Source organism: Varanus komodoensis, unplaced genomic scaffold (assembly GCF_004798865.1).
Source record: "Varanus komodoensis strain SLA01 unplaced genomic scaffold, ASM479886v1 scaffold28, whole genome shotgun sequence".
NCBI lineage: Eukaryota > Metazoa > Chordata > Lepidosauria > Squamata > Varanidae > Varanus > Varanus komodoensis.
In genome coordinates, this window is record NW_025335727.1 from 14,646,127 (window position 1) to 14,661,519 (window position 15,393).

A 15,393-nucleotide genomic window follows, 5' to 3' on the forward strand; every position below is an offset into this window, starting at 1 on the left:
GCTCAAACAAGGGCTAAAATAGGTTTTGAATTGCATCTTTCAGGGTATGTTACTTTGATCAGTGCAAGCACTGAGATAAAATGCATTTATAAATGAACATGCTGTGAAAAATAAGCTCATAATATGTATTTGTATGTGACTATTTGTTCAGGTTTTAAATAATGTTGCAGGGTAATGTGAAAATTGCATAGTATGGAACAGATGCAAAATGGACATGGACCTGACCCATCTTCTCCATTAGGTAATGCTTCATCTGCGTGTACCCCTGCATGATGCCACTCTGTCACTAAAGCTCAGGCTAGATAAGAGAATGATTTTGCTTCTGTGTTAACATCTCATTTCCTCACTCATCAGCAGGATAATCCATGCTTTCCAATATATCCTGAAAAACATTTCTAGCAGAGTTATGCTTTTGTAACTCATTTAAATGTCACACAGCAAGTGCTGTTCATTTAAGTTAGTTGATATTTCAAATTAAATATATGATCATGAGCTGGAGGCAGAAGAATCTGAAATAACTCTTTTGTTGTGGGTCTTAGAATTATTTATGTTATTCTTTTATTTGTACCCTTCTTCCAAAAATGGCACTCAAGCTTTTTTTTTTTAACTGAAGCAGTAGAAATGGAAAAATGGATTAAAACAATTCATTTTAAACCCCCAAAACATAACAATTGAGGGGAAAATGGCAGCACCTCCCTGCTCAGACAGATGCTACTGGAGAACGCCATGATACTGGTACTAAGTGCTGCCAACAGTCCTGTAGGGACAGTCCAGTTCCTGGCATATTATCCACCCAAGGTGATGAAAGCAGTCTGGTTCCATAACCAGGCCTGAAGGTGTTAGATCTAGATAAGCAATCTCATCTAGCAATCCCTGAAGCTGAAAAGTCACCTCATGCTCCAATTTCTTGGCTAGGAATGAAATGCTGAAGAGCAGCTGGATATGATCTGAGTCAGAATTCAAATAAAAGCCTTATCACCATCTCCTTTAGGCAAGGCAGAAGCGCCATAAAGCACCATTGCCTTTTCTCACTCAGCCAGTCCTCGACTTACTGCTGGTGGCCAGAATGAGCCTGGAAATGCAAGGATCCAGCGCATGAGTGGTTGGCCTCACCTCTCCAAGGATCCTGTCCACATCCTAGGGCACCCCTTGCATCTGTAGGGGTGGAAGGTCGGTTAGGATGATCTGCCTTCAGAGACTGGTGGGTATTAGTCATTTTCTGATGGCTCTAACTGCAGTTTTTCTGTTGCCTCATCAGGTGGTTCTTGTGAAGCCCTAGCTGATCCCTAGAATGGGGAAATGCTCTGGGCAACTGACAGTCACTTCCTGGCACCCTTCCCATCACTGGAACCCAACTCTCTGGTTTTTGGGGACACGGGCAAGAAAACCTGTTCTGTGTCAATGCAACCCCCCCCCCCCCACTTTCCCATTTCTACTGCTTCAGCTCAGCTTTGCGTGGTGAAGGGACGGTTATGTCTGAACTCAGGGATGGAGGGGAAGGAAATTTAATGGTTCCCTCTGATCAATTTACTAAATATTTTGCCAATAAAATCAAAGTACAGATGTCACATTTAGAACAGGGTCCAGGGATATGCCCGTGGCATCAGCTTGTCCTATTCCGATGGACAATTCCACACTTATTCAGCTTGGGGTTGTAGCTCAAGCTTCTTTGCTTCTACTCTGAAGCACCACACTCAGATAACCTGCTAAGTACTTTGCAGGAGGAGAGGTGTGTCCTTTCATAGGACACTGTAGTGAGCAACTGAGGCACATTTTCCTGGGCCACTTCCTGAGGAGTCTCAGGAGAACACTCCCCCTCACCACCTGCTGCTGTAATCACGGACTAGGTTCTACTGGGCCTCTTCCAAGGGAAACCCAATGAACCCCATTTGGGAAAGAAGTACATAGTAGCTGAGAAGCTGATGACTTTGGCTGACTATCATCAGAGCCCTTTGGCCAAAGCAGCAAGACATTCTGCAGTTCTTGCAAAGCACTTCTCTAGACTTTGGGCTTTATCTGGGTGTGCTATATCTGAATTTGGATGATAGAGCAGGCCCAAGGATGGCTACAAAATCCTATAAAATGTCATGGCTTACTGAAGTGGCTTTGTAGCCACAAAGAAACCACCCTGGATGCATGTGTGCCAGGTTTGGCTTAAGCATATTAAGCCACCATAGTTTCAAAGCCACATTAGCTCTGTGTGTTGTGTAAATGCAGAACACAACCTGTCTTGAAACAGTTGTTCATAAAAGCAGCATAGCTCAATTACCAAGGTAGCTTCCACTCATACACATTTCAGAAGGCCTCTTCAGAGAAGGTCTGGGTAAACAGGTCCAGCAGCATGTTTAATAATTCTGGAAGCTGTTTGGGTCAAATAGCAGCATTAAAATGCTTCAAATAATAATCAGTTATTGCTGATTCGGCAACTCCAGTCCCTTGCAATGGGCTTTTCCTTGTTCATTTTTGAGGGGGCACATGCATGCATGTGAGTAAATCTAGGAATGAGACCAAATTTTCCAAATTACAGGGCTGGCGTAACATCAGGGATAAGCATGTGTCAGGTATTCTGCACTTAAGTCCTCGTTTTGGTTTTGTCTTTTTTCCCACTTAGTTGCTCATCTCAGCTTTGTGTAGAGCTAGAATTTTCTGATGAGCGGGATCTTTTCTATACCTGCTAGTTCCTACAACACAGAGTTGTTATGTTGATAACTAGTGGGGAAAAGTGTGGCTTGAGAAGTCGAAACCAGGCTATATTTGTCTTTGGAAGAAGTTTTCCGAAGAAATGTTGCCTCTCATATTTACCTGCTTGGAATTAAGATCATCTGAGTTCCAATATCTTGACGAGGGTGGCTACAAGAACCAAGGCCTTTTTCAGTGGTGGTACTGGAATGCTCTCACCAGAATGTCTCCTGTGCTACCATATTTCTGGCATCAGATAAAGAAGTGTCTATTTTCTCAGGCACATTGAAGAGTACTTTCTATATTTTACTTTGCTGCTATTTATCAACTTGGGTTTATTCTAGGCCAATCTTATTTTTTGTTTGCTTCTTTGTTTCTCGTAATGTGGTATTTTATGTTGTAATGTAAACTGCCTAAAGAACTTGAGTTAATGGTCAGTTTAAAGTACAGTAAGCAAACAAATCAATGCACAGATCACATAGCATGTTTTCATAACTGCTCCTTGCGCCGGTATTCCCAATGTTTGCCATGTAAAATAAAGTTTACAAGATGATACAGTCTCATAACTACTAACTGTTATGTTCTAATACTAAAGGAAATTCTACTGCAGCCTAATTCTCTCACATTACCTATGTATTATAGGATGAATGGTGTACACAGGCATTGATGACTTCTAAAATACCTGTGACACCCTGAGGTGACCGAAAATAAACTTTCTGTTGCAAAAGTTGCAAGTCTTGGCCTCTTGCCAGTGATTTGCACATTTTAAGTGTCTTTTTAGCCTCTTTGTACTAAAGCACCTTTGTTTTATAATGAGTGCTGCCTATTTCTCATGAGTGTTTGCAAAGCCACCTTACTTCCCTTCGTTCCAATGTCCTTGTATAATATGTGAAAGGAGCATTTATATTATCTTTGCTGTATTAGTTATTGGCGTACCTCTTGCATAGCTCACCCTGAACATGAAAACAGGAAGAACAGATCCTTTAACTTCCATTTTGTTTTGGAAAGTCAGTGAGAAACCTTGTCAAGATAATCCAGCCTTCCCTAACCTGATGCCCCAGAGATGTGTTGGACTACAATTCCCATTTTCCCCATCCCATTTGCTGATCGAGGATGAAGGAAATGCTGGTCAAACGTATCTGGAGGCCACTGTGTTGGGGAAAGCTGAGATAACCTATAGATCGATAAAATCAGGCCAGTAAGTAAATGTTTTGTATTGACCATAGCTCTTCCTATGTGGAAATATTTATTATTGATCACTTTATTACAAAAATTTAATAACCAGCTCTTTAGCTCAAAGGCTCCCAGAACAACATATGTAATTAAAATAACAATAACAACAAAAGCATTTAGAAAAAAGGAACAGTGGAAGTAACACAAAACAGAATATAAACCAGCCAGGCCAAAAGCTACAGGAAAAATACAGAACTTGCCACCAGAAAGTTATCTCTCACAGTCTTTCTAGGGAGACCATTTTGAAGACTGTAGCTAAACAGTGGAATTCAGTACAAGAAGATACAGTGATGGCCACCAACTTAGATAACTTTAAAGTGAATGGCACATATGTGTAGCAGAAAGAACTGTCAACAATAACAAAACATAATGTCTATATCTCAGCTCTACAATCAGAAATAATGTTTCTCCAAGAATCACCTGCTGGAGGACTCCCGTGTCCTGTTTCTGGACTTCCCAGGAGCATCTGGTTGGCCACTGTGAGAAACAGGGTGCTGGGCTAGGCCAGCCTTCAGTCTCAGCCAGCAGGGCTCCTCTTAGGTTCTTATATAAACTGGGTACTAGAATCAAACGATACTCTTCATGGTTTCCACCTCCCATCAGCTGAGGATAGGAGAATCCAGAGAAGGTGCTTCTAAGGAGGTCTTAATATTCAGGTAAGTTGATGCAGGGCAAGGCATGCTGTCAGGTACCTGATTTAGAGTGGCTAGGATCTTACTTTATGAAGGACAGTCCTCTATTTCAAGGCGTTCTTCAGAGGAGCAGTTGAGTCTAAGGCTGGTTTAACATCAAATACATATAAAAGAGGAAGGAGTGGGAAGAGCTTTTAAAATGCCAGTTATGGGAACCTGCAGAGCTACCCAGGTCTCCAAGTCAGTTTTCCCCACTATGATGAGATGCCTTGAAATAAGAGCTATTATTTCTAACTTTGCACCCCCTCGTGTACTTATCTCCATGTAAACTGGTATATTTTAGTTTTACTCTGTTCTTAAGTTACTTCCACTGTTCTAGTTTTCTTAATGCTTTTATTATCATTGTCATTTTAATTATGTATGCTGCTCTGGCAGCCTTCAGGCAGAAGAGGAAGTTATTAAATCCTTGTAATACATCAATCAATAATAAATAATTCCACATAAGTAGGGTTACAATCAATACAAAACATTCACTTGCCAGCTTGACTTTATATACCTATAAACTATCTCAGCTTTTTTCAAGCTGATAGCCTCCAGATATGTTGGGCTTGCAGTGCCACCTTCCTCAGTCAGCACTGGTCACATGGGATGGAGTGATGGGAGATGTAGTCCAATGCATGTGCAAGGCACCAGGTTGGACAAGGCCATTTTAAAGGAAAATCAAAGCCATTCTGGCTGCAAGGTGTTTGTCTTTAGGGGAATTGTCCAGGAGGCTAGTGGCTCCATTGCCAAGGGGAACTGTATCTATTCTCGGTTGTAGTCGGCGCTTTTAAGGAGCTATCTATGGTATCAAACCTGTTCTGGGGATAGGGTTCAGGATCTTTAAAATTTAGAGAAAAAGTCAGAGTGGGTCTACTGCCCTGATTCTCCACCCAGAATTGCCATCGCATGCAGAGAAGGCAGACCACCCACATCCCTTGAGTTCCATATTCATGGAGAGCTAATCTACATGGTCAGGAAAGTTACACATTGGAGTCTTACATAGACTGTTTCACATCAGAATGTGTGTGAGGCAGGAGTGGGGTTGTATTTTGGAATGCTCCATCATATAAAAATGTGTTGCATAAAGTGAATTAGTGCACCCAATAGGATATGTTGGCTTTCTCACCTTACTCATATGCCAATTTTCTGCATGTGGGATGTTGTGTCTTGCTGCTTTTATAGCGCTCCATTACTTCTCTATGTATTCAAAAGTAATGTGAAAATTAGCCTATAAATACAGCTTTATAAATAAGAAAGAACAAATGCATCTTGAAAGTCTACTTGGAAGCATTCCTGGATCAAAACTGAAGGAAATAAGCTACAATAAATAAATTAGTATATTAACAATAATAGTCTCATGTTAAAGACAAACTTTTATCTATTGTGGCATATTTTTTGTAGGCCAGAGTCCAATTCTTCATACTTATGGAAAAAAAATAGTACTGGCCTACAAGAGATCAGGCAGTAAAATATTTGTTAAACTTGATGGTGAATAGTTCTCGTTTTTGCTGCACTATTTGTATGGTATTGCAGTTTGGCATATTTCAAATAGCTTTTGCAGTAGGATATTAAAATACAATATTGTTTTTCTATTTTGTATGAGCCTAGATTTTTTTTCTGCTAAAACTGTAATAGCTTGCAAGGTAATCACTGTTCTTATTTATTTGGATATCTACATTCTTTTTAATCTATTCCTCTCAGATTATGGCAGAAGAAGTTTCAATATATATAAAGCTTCTACAAATCATTGAAAAAGGACACCTTCTGGATTATGGATTTGTGTCTCATTAATTTTCTCTGAAGAACTTGCTACACTGAAAGCTATGCATCATCTCTTTGGACTTGTTTTGGGACAAAAGGATCTTTCACGTGCAGGAGACCTGTTTTCTTTAGATGACTCTGAAATAGAAGGATGTCTGTCAGAAGCTCTTGAGCAAATCAAAATAATTAGCTCATCTCCAGTAAGTAAATTTCCAATGCTTCCTGTTTGTTCATTAGATTAAAGGGATGATATAGATTCAACAATGTGAATATTTTAGAGGGCTGAACACTCAGAAACTGAACACACAATCACATATCCATACAGAAAATATGCAATTTCAGCCCCAATTTTCTGTCTGTAAAATGGGGACAAATATGGGCAGGTTTGCAGGATTTATCATAAGAATAAATCACCAGCCATCCGGTGCCTGAAGTGGGAGGAAGAAAAATTGATTTGCACGTTTGTTGGCTTCAAAGTAGCATAAAAATGTTTGAGGTGAGATACTTGAAAAGAAGTGGGATTATTGGTTCCTGTCTGTGAATTGACCTGTTTCATTAAGTATTGCAGAAGAAGAAATATGCTTCACAGTCCAGGGGCTGATATATGAATCTTTCCCTCAGTCAGATCTATGTACTCTATAATTTAGTTTCAGAGAAAATTCTGCAGACAGTATGCTAAAATTCTAGCTGAAAAATGCACTGGCTGATTATGTAATATGAAGTATTTATATTCTGCCCTGAACTCTTTCATTCTGGTTTTATGTCATTACATTATTGCTTTCTTCATCTATGAAGTATTTTTAAAATATTGTGCATCTTCATTGTTATTAAAGGATATCAAAATGATGTTAATGAAGAGCAGTTCTTCATTCAGCTTAGAAGTTTATGTGTAAATAACTGTTCCAAGAATAGCTACTCACCAAAAATCCCTCCCTAGATTCCTACCTGAATTCCTTTTCTTTTGAAAGCAAGAAAATGTTATCTCTAATAGTGCATTTCATCTTTCAAAAATCTGACTTTTGTCAGGTTTTTGTAAACCTAAGGTAATTCAGAGTTTGTTTACACCAGTGCATTTTTTTCCTATGCTGCACCAAACACTTATTTTAATGTAGTACATAGCATTTAAACTATTAAAGAATTAAAAACCAGTATTTACAGGTTAGTTTCCACTAGAGGGCATCAGAGTTGCATATCTGGAGTCAAGCACCTTTCCATTATTTTCACATTCAGACTCTTAAATATGTAAGTATTTTTCCACAGATAACAACAGAGTCTCAAAAATTGTAGTTATCAGTATTCCTAAACATCCCACAGCTCAAACAAGAAATCATGAACAAAAGAATGAATGCAATTATCAAACTGCCATGCCTTCAAAGGGATGTGTGAGGAATTGGGACTTCTTAAACTTGTGGAAAAATTCAAAAGACAGGAATAACATAAATGGTGTGGACATAGTCCAGAGCTTGGAGCCATCTATGCAGATTGATTGGCAGTTACAAGTCTGGGCAAAACAAAGTGCTTTTTTATGCAGTGTGTAGCCAATCTATACGAAATGTCATTGTTGTACAACAGCATGATGGACACAAACATGACTGAATTTTTTAATGAGCAGATAAATTTACAGACAATAGTTCGTCAATTATTATTAGCCACGGTGCTAAAAATGGAACTGCCATGTTCAGAAACAGGATGCTTTTAATTCTCATGGACTGGAAGAACAGATTTTTCTTGCCATGCTCTGTTAACTTCCCATGAGAATCAGGACAAAGTTGGAGGTAGAGTTCTGGACTAGATAGACTTCTGGTCTGATCTAGCAAGGCAGTTAAACCACATATCCATAGTCCTGTCCTAAGTGAAGACTGATAAATAGCAGGTGAGCATAATAGTAAAACCAGGCAACACCTTTAATGAGTTTTTGATTGTGCTAAGTTCAGGTTTTGTACTAAAATGCAAAGCTATGGAGATAAAAGAATCAAATTATTTTCTTGCGTTATTATTTGTGACTTTATTATTTGTGACTCCAATTATCACGACAGCGTTGTTCACAATGGAACAGACAGAATGCTGCAGAGAGGAACTCTTCCTTCCTATCCTGGACATTTGTTTCCCTCTGATTACTTAGGGTTTCAAATTATCAGTTAAGAGCAGGGCCACTATCAAACTGGAAATTCCCCCATCACTGGCAGCCAAGGAATGGCTGGATTCCTATATGAGTGGCAGTGTTCTCTATCCAGTTGGAAGATTTTCTCCACACTTCATGTTTCCAGGCTTGTTTCTACAATATTTACATCCAGGACTTCAGTAATATCTGGACCAGCTGGAGCCCGTTAATTCACAGAACGGCACTGGCTGTATCCTTCTTTAAAGGTTTTGTTGGGAGTACATCCATCCATAGTCCCAGTCTTGAAAAGCAGTGCTCACAAATACTTTGGTCTCCCTCTCTCTATATATATATATTTAATGATAAACTGACATAAATTCAGCATTCTACCTAGAGCCTCAGTTTATATGATCACTGGGAAGGAATTAACCCTACTTGGTTCATTCTGATGACTTTTGAGTCCCATATGCAGCTTAAACTATTTGGTCTCAATCAGGACTACCAAACCAATGACAACGATCAGGCAGTTGTGGAGATCTGTATCACTCGCATCACCACAGCCATCAGGGAGACAGAATCCATAGAGAAACATGGGAAAGCACTTGTTGCTCTTTGGGAATCTTGCCTAGAGCACAATCTGAAACCTTCCGGAAAAGATGAAGACACGCCACATGCAAAGATAGCATCTGATATTATGAGCTGCATTTTACAGGTAAGAATGGACCATGAAGAGCAAAGAAAGATCAGTGCTTTAACAGACAACACATTTCATGGCCAGTGGTTAACAGTCCTTACTTTGATTCAGAATGCACCCAGATTCACAAGCTTTCTTGATGTACTTCATTTTAACTCAAAAGGTGGCCTGTTTGTTTTTATCTCAAGTCTTCTGGTGTTGGCTGTACCTTACGACATTGCCTTACCACTCTCAGGTGCTCCTCAACATTTCATGTTCTATCAAGCCCTAGGTACTAGTCACAACTCAGAGAGAATTGTGCTGGATTTCCCAAAGCAAGGCAGCATCTCCCTGTTTGAGAAGACCCAAGGTAGCATCTTCTGGTGGGTCCACTGTGTCAGCCAGTCCTGGTTGGCCTACTTGGCTGCAATCAGATATTTATTTATTTATTATTTATATTGCGATTTATGTCCTGCCTTTTTCCTACAAAGGGCTCAAGGCAGCTTACATCATCTCTCTTTCTCCATCTTATCCCCACAACAACAACCCTGTGAGGTAGGTTGGGCTTGAGAGTCTGTGACTGGCCCAAAGTCACCCAGTTGGCTCCATGGCTGAGTGGGGACTAGAACCCAGACCCTCTGAGTCCCAGTCCAGACTCTAAACCACCACACCACACTGGCTCCCAGATAATGCTGGGCTACTGCATATAGCCTCCCATTTGATCTCCCCCCAGTTCTGATGCCATTATGGTGTAAATTTTCCAAGCTCTGTCACTAGCTAAATGCACAACTGTTTGATGTCAGGCCTTAGAGTAACTATTATGGCACACTATGAAGGGGGAAATAGAGTACTCAGGGTGGAGATGCTGGAGATGTTGGCTGCATAGCTGCCATCACTATCAGTATCAAGCTGTATCACCACCACTCTTATTGAACCAATTTCAATGGCGCAATGTCACGTCAAATGCATACCTGGTGATGCACTCATTTTCACAGTGACTGACACATTAAGCTTGGAAAGCAAGTTGCAAGGCTAGAAAAGCATGAAGGAAACAGCTAGACAAACAAAATGCATTGCACATCCAAGAGTGCATCAAAGCATGGAACTAGAGCTAGTGAATAACTGATTAGGAAGCTACTCCTTAAGGCATGAAACTGACCCAGAAAGTGTGTGTGTGTGTGTGTGTTCATTAAATGCCTAAGGTGCAAACTATCATAAGTGAAAGATTTTTTCTTCTGTTTTGATGGTACTTAGTTGACCATCTAGTGTTCTGGGCATAGGTCCTTGCCCTCGTTACTTGTCTTTACCATTTTAATCCACCCTGACTCACTGGTGTATTGCTGGATGCTTATTCCAAGCTAGCTTTGGTTTCTTCAGGCTAGTTATATCATAGTTATTTCCATTTTGTATGCCACCACAGTAGCTCATAGATAAGCTCCCTGAGCTGCTTCCAATGATTAAAACAACATAAATTCTAGCATTAATACTACTAAAAAACCCCAAAGAATCAATTACACAAAAAATAACCAAACAAATTAAGATTACATAAAAATGTCAAAAACTATTTTAAATAAATAAAACAAACTAAAATAAAACTATAAACCAGGGTCAAGTTAAAATAAAAATTACCATTAAAATCAACTGTTAAAATAGTTGGAGAAGAGAAATGTCTTGGCCTGATGCTGAAATGATAGCAGCGATGCCACCAGCCACACCTCTCTGGGGAACCTATTCCAGAGTTAAGGCACAACCACTGAGAATACCCTTTTTTCCATCAGTTGCCTGTTTTCTATACATTTCACCATGTGCTAAACTCGCAATACTGTTTTGTGGGAAGCAGAGGTGGCTTCAGGGGACTGGGTGCAAGGTGGCGCTACAACAGGGAGTATTTCATCAGTTTTAAACAAAATGGCACCAATTCTTTGAAGAAGTTGAGGCCAATCAGCCTTCAGTTGCTTTCCTCTCTCTCTCTCTCTCTCTCTCTCTCTCTCTCTCTCTCTCTCTCTCTCTGACTTGCTCAGTGAACTGGAGACTAAATGCAGCAGTGTCTCCCTGCAGCCCTCCATATGCTTTGAAAAACTGAAGTTTACAATGTTTTTTCAACTCTTCCCAATTGTCTCCTTTGCTCTCTTGCCCCAAAAAACATCTAGCAGAGAAATACCAATATGCATTTAAATTCAGATGTGAAGCCCATTAGCTTCAATGGTGCTAACTCAGAAGTAAATAGCACTGACTTTAATGGCACTTACTCTTGGGAAAGCATAGAAGAGGAGCAGTATGTTTTGGGGAATTGCTTTTGGGTGATGCAGGAATAGGGGGATCCTGATTACACTGGCTTCATCCCGAGGAATATGGAGGAAAGTAGCTAGCACACCATGTTCTCTCTTGCTTCCTATTTTGCTCTTAGAAGAACTCTCTACTCTTCCATTTGTTCAGATCAGCAAACCTGCACTAATTTAATGAATGAAACCAAACTATTGAACCTTAAAAGGCCATTTCCTTGCTCATTTCACCTTTCCAACTCCTCCTACCTTCCCTGTAATTGCATGTGGAGGCAGCCCAGTAGAAACTGCATAGTATCCATTAGCATGTGCCCCAAGAGTTGCAAATGTGTTTTCCCTGACCGCTCCGTTCCTTGATCATGGAAAAGGCTTCAGCGCAGATCCTTCCTCAGTTGCCACCTCCTGATATCTCACTGCTTCTTGAGTTAACTGTCTTCTGTTGACAATCTAGCCAGAATTATTTCTGGACCTTCCTCTCCTAGCAGTTGTCACCTTTAGTGATTTCATCCCTCTTTTCTCAAGCTACATTGCTGTCTTCTTTTCAAGATCTTGTCTGCCTAAACTGACCAGCTTAACTCCATCTGATCTGAATAGCTCTGGATTAGGCTGTGACTGTTCATTAACTGGCCAACCACAAACTGCATTCATGATCCTCCTGTCTGGTATATAAACTAACAGGATTAACTGTGAACTCCTGCAGTTCATAACCACTTCCTTGGTAGAAAGCAGCAATAAGAAACTGCAGAATAGGCCTCTGTTACAAATAATTACTGTGCTTCAGTGACAGAAAACCTTTTGACTTCTCAGTATTCAAGGCTTGCAATCCTAACACTCTGACATTCCATAATGTATGCATTTATACATTTTATTTAACATTTAATAATCTCAGATTACCCTGTGGAATATGTGATCAGTTGGAGAGCTACTCTTACAAAGAAATGTTGAAGGAAACCTTGGAAATATTGGTGCAGTGATTTGTAATAACACTTGTCTTTGGAGTGCCTCTGTTTTCCCCAACAGAATTATAATCGACCGCCCATCATGGCATTGGCTGTCCCAGTGGCAGTGAAATTTCTCCAGAGGGGGAATAAAGAACTGTGCAGAAACATGTCCAGTTATCTCTCCCTTGCAGCAATTAGTAAAGCTGATCTGCTGGCTGAACACACAGAAACAATTGTAAAAAGTGTTTTGCAAGGTAAGAACCATGAGGATTATTTTGCTTTGATTTGCCTGTTTGGTCCTGTAGGAGTTCCCATAGATGCCCTGCTTCTTGAACATTCCTATGGAAGCAATGATTTTTATTGAAAATTTATTTGATAGAGCCACTTTCAGACCTTGCACTGAGAAAGTCTGAACCCAGTGTTATTAGATTAGCTACCTTTTAGTCACATGGAGGCAGTTCCGCAAGAAAAAGAGGCCGGGCCATCGCTAGGCTCCGTGCCTTGCATCTACTAATTGCACATGGCCGCTGTTGGTGGGTCTAGCCAGTGTGCATGACCTTAGAGTGCTGCTTCCTTTTCAGTATGTAGGCCTGCACATGAGAATTGTACTCGTATATGACATCATCTCAGGGCACACTTTTGACTTAAAGAATAAATTGGCTCTGTGAAAGTTGTTGGGGGAACAGTAGCAGCCTGTGATGAGTTTCCCTACATTTGCAGTTGTAGCAGGGGCAGGGCAATGGCGGGGGGGGGGGGGCACAGTTTTGGGAAAAATGGGCTAGAAGCAATAATTCCACTACCAATGTTCCTGCAATGCAGCTCTCCTGCTGTCCGCATAGAGTAGGCAGCCCAGTTTACCTGTCAAATACTTGTAGGATTAACCTTGTAGGTGCTTGCAGGATTAGGGCCAGTCTGATCATGCAGACCAGCTGGAAGCCACAGGAAGCTTCTCAGCCTTGCTCAGTTTTGCTACAGCAGCAAAAGTCTTTGTGGTGCCCTCTGCCTCCAGTGATACAAATTCTTCATGTCTTGACTCACGTATTCCTAATTCAGCCTTTGTTTCTGGTCCTGCCCTGCCTTTGCTAGTATCTGAAACTTACCTGTGTTGCAAAATTTTTTGCTCATTTGTACATTGCTTGAGAGGACTGATGCTCCATCCCAGTTGTCTCAGGGAGACACTAAAGATGGACACTAATGGCTCTTGATCCACGATGCTTTTATTAAAAACCAGCTGTAGTGAGGTGAAGCTTTGGCTCATGCCGCAAAAAAGCTCCACACCACCCTCCCATCATTCACAGACAGTTAGACTTTCTGTCTTGAAGGGACGTACAATTCTAAATATCCAATCAGCAAGCTTAGACATTTTATCATCTACTAGTTTTACCTAATCATAATATGGCCTTGGTATGCACCTGATACGACAGTGCAGAGTGTAGATGCACTCCGACTTCTGCAAGCAATGGCCAACTGAATGTGCTTCTCTAGACTACATTTTTTTCTTGTGCAACATGCCTCTTTGGTGCAACACCTGCTCCTTCCAATCCCATCACTCTTGGCTTTGCTGTTCCAGTCATGGATGCCTGCTGCTTATGTCCTAGACCCCTGGCTTCACCCCTACTGTTATTCTAAGTATACAGTGCCTTTCTCTGTAGGCCAAAGTCTGTCTCAGCATCATGAATCTGCAAGAAATTATAAAGCTGCAAAGCACCACCCTTTAATTGTGGTTTTCACACAGGAAGTATCTGCAGATTGAACTGATATTCCATCTCATCACAGTGTACCTCCAAAACAGATAGACCTGATGGCCCAAAATACATAGCTGGTGGGTTATGTTTGGTTTGATAGGTCACAGGTTGTACAGGCTTGTTTAATGATTCAGTGCACACCTTATCCCTGCATTTTTGATATATGGAAGATGAGGAACGATATTCTATAGATACACATGGCACCTGAAAATCCATAAGTAATGCAATGTCTTTTTCACCCACACTCACAATGTTTTGTTTTTGTTTTTTTGGTTTGTGGTGATAATTTCACAATTATCTTTGTAGGTCTCAGTATCACAGTTCTAATCAGGTGTTGACAAGCAGAAAATGGTTCTGTTACAGAATCTTAAGGGGCTCCTCATGATTTGTAAAACAACAGAAAAACATGGAGAAAATCAGATGAAGCAGTATTTTTAGCCTACAAAAGATGGCAAGGAGGTAGGATGTATTAACAGCTTCACATGCTTAAAACAAATAGTAAAACTTCCCTTCCTTTGTCTCCCACTATGTGTAGGTATCTAGTTACGTAAGAAATAATGTTAATTTGCCCATATGGACTTCTAATAAAATTGAATGAAAAGCTTTTGTGCAGCTCCTATTCAGCACAATAGAACTTGTACAAGAAGCTTTCTTCTAGAGAATAATTTTACTGCTGTTTATAGGTCACCTAGAGTTCTGCATTGCTCTATGGCCTTGCCCAGTGCATTTTTTATATCCTGTTGCATCCCTGCCTGTGACCTTTGCTCTTCCAACTTGGCCATATTCAGATGTCGGAAGAACTTTTGCTTCCTCAGAAGGCACCATCATTTCTACCTTCCCACTCCATACTCTTGTAACTGCTTCCTAAAACACCTGTGTGATGCTAGCTTACTTTCCTCCTTCAAAGCTTACTTTCCTCAAAACCCACTTTTTCCATTAAGACTAGGCCTCAAGCTCTCTCTTCCAATGCATTATGTTTAGCTAAAATTTGTAGCTGAACCTGAGTAGATTTGAGAGTGTAAGGTCCTTGGAACAGAGACTAGTCTCTGGTAGTCCATAAAGTGCCATGCTGTCTGATATACAGTGTTATTACTTGTAGAGGAGCATCATGGAACAGAGTCTTACCAATTTGTATTTGTAATTAAGTTACCTTGGCAAACTGTGAGCAATGAATACAGGTAGATAGGATTCCTGATAGAGAGAAGTATAAAAACAGCAGCAACAATAATAATTCTTAGTCCCATTTCTTTTATTTTTGATTTCCTCCTCCTCCTCCTCCTCCTCCTCCTCCTCCTCCTCCTCCT

At 40.5% G+C, this 15,393-nt stretch overlaps 1 protein-coding gene across 5 annotated transcripts in view; it reads left to right on the forward strand.

Moving 5' to 3' along the window:
* VEPH1 (ventricular zone expressed PH domain containing 1) overlaps nt 1-15,393 on the forward strand; it is a 154,117-nt gene that overhangs the window by 23,553 nt on the left and 115,171 nt on the right. For 2 of the 5 annotated variants that reach the window (XM_044434636.1, XM_044434635.1), the window contains exons 2-4: nt 6,288-6,547; nt 8,945-9,160; nt 12,424-12,598. In XM_044434636.1, coding sequence (XP_044290571.1) covers nt 6,410-6,547; nt 8,945-9,160; nt 12,424-12,598 — 529 coding nt within the window. In that variant the 5' untranslated portion in view covers nt 6,288-6,409. Of the gene's footprint in view, nt 1-151; nt 242-1,099; nt 1,202-6,287; nt 6,548-8,944; nt 9,161-12,423; nt 12,599-15,393 lie in introns of those variants that run through there. The other 3 variants (XM_044434633.1, XM_044434634.1, XM_044434637.1) reach the window with 3 other exon arrangements.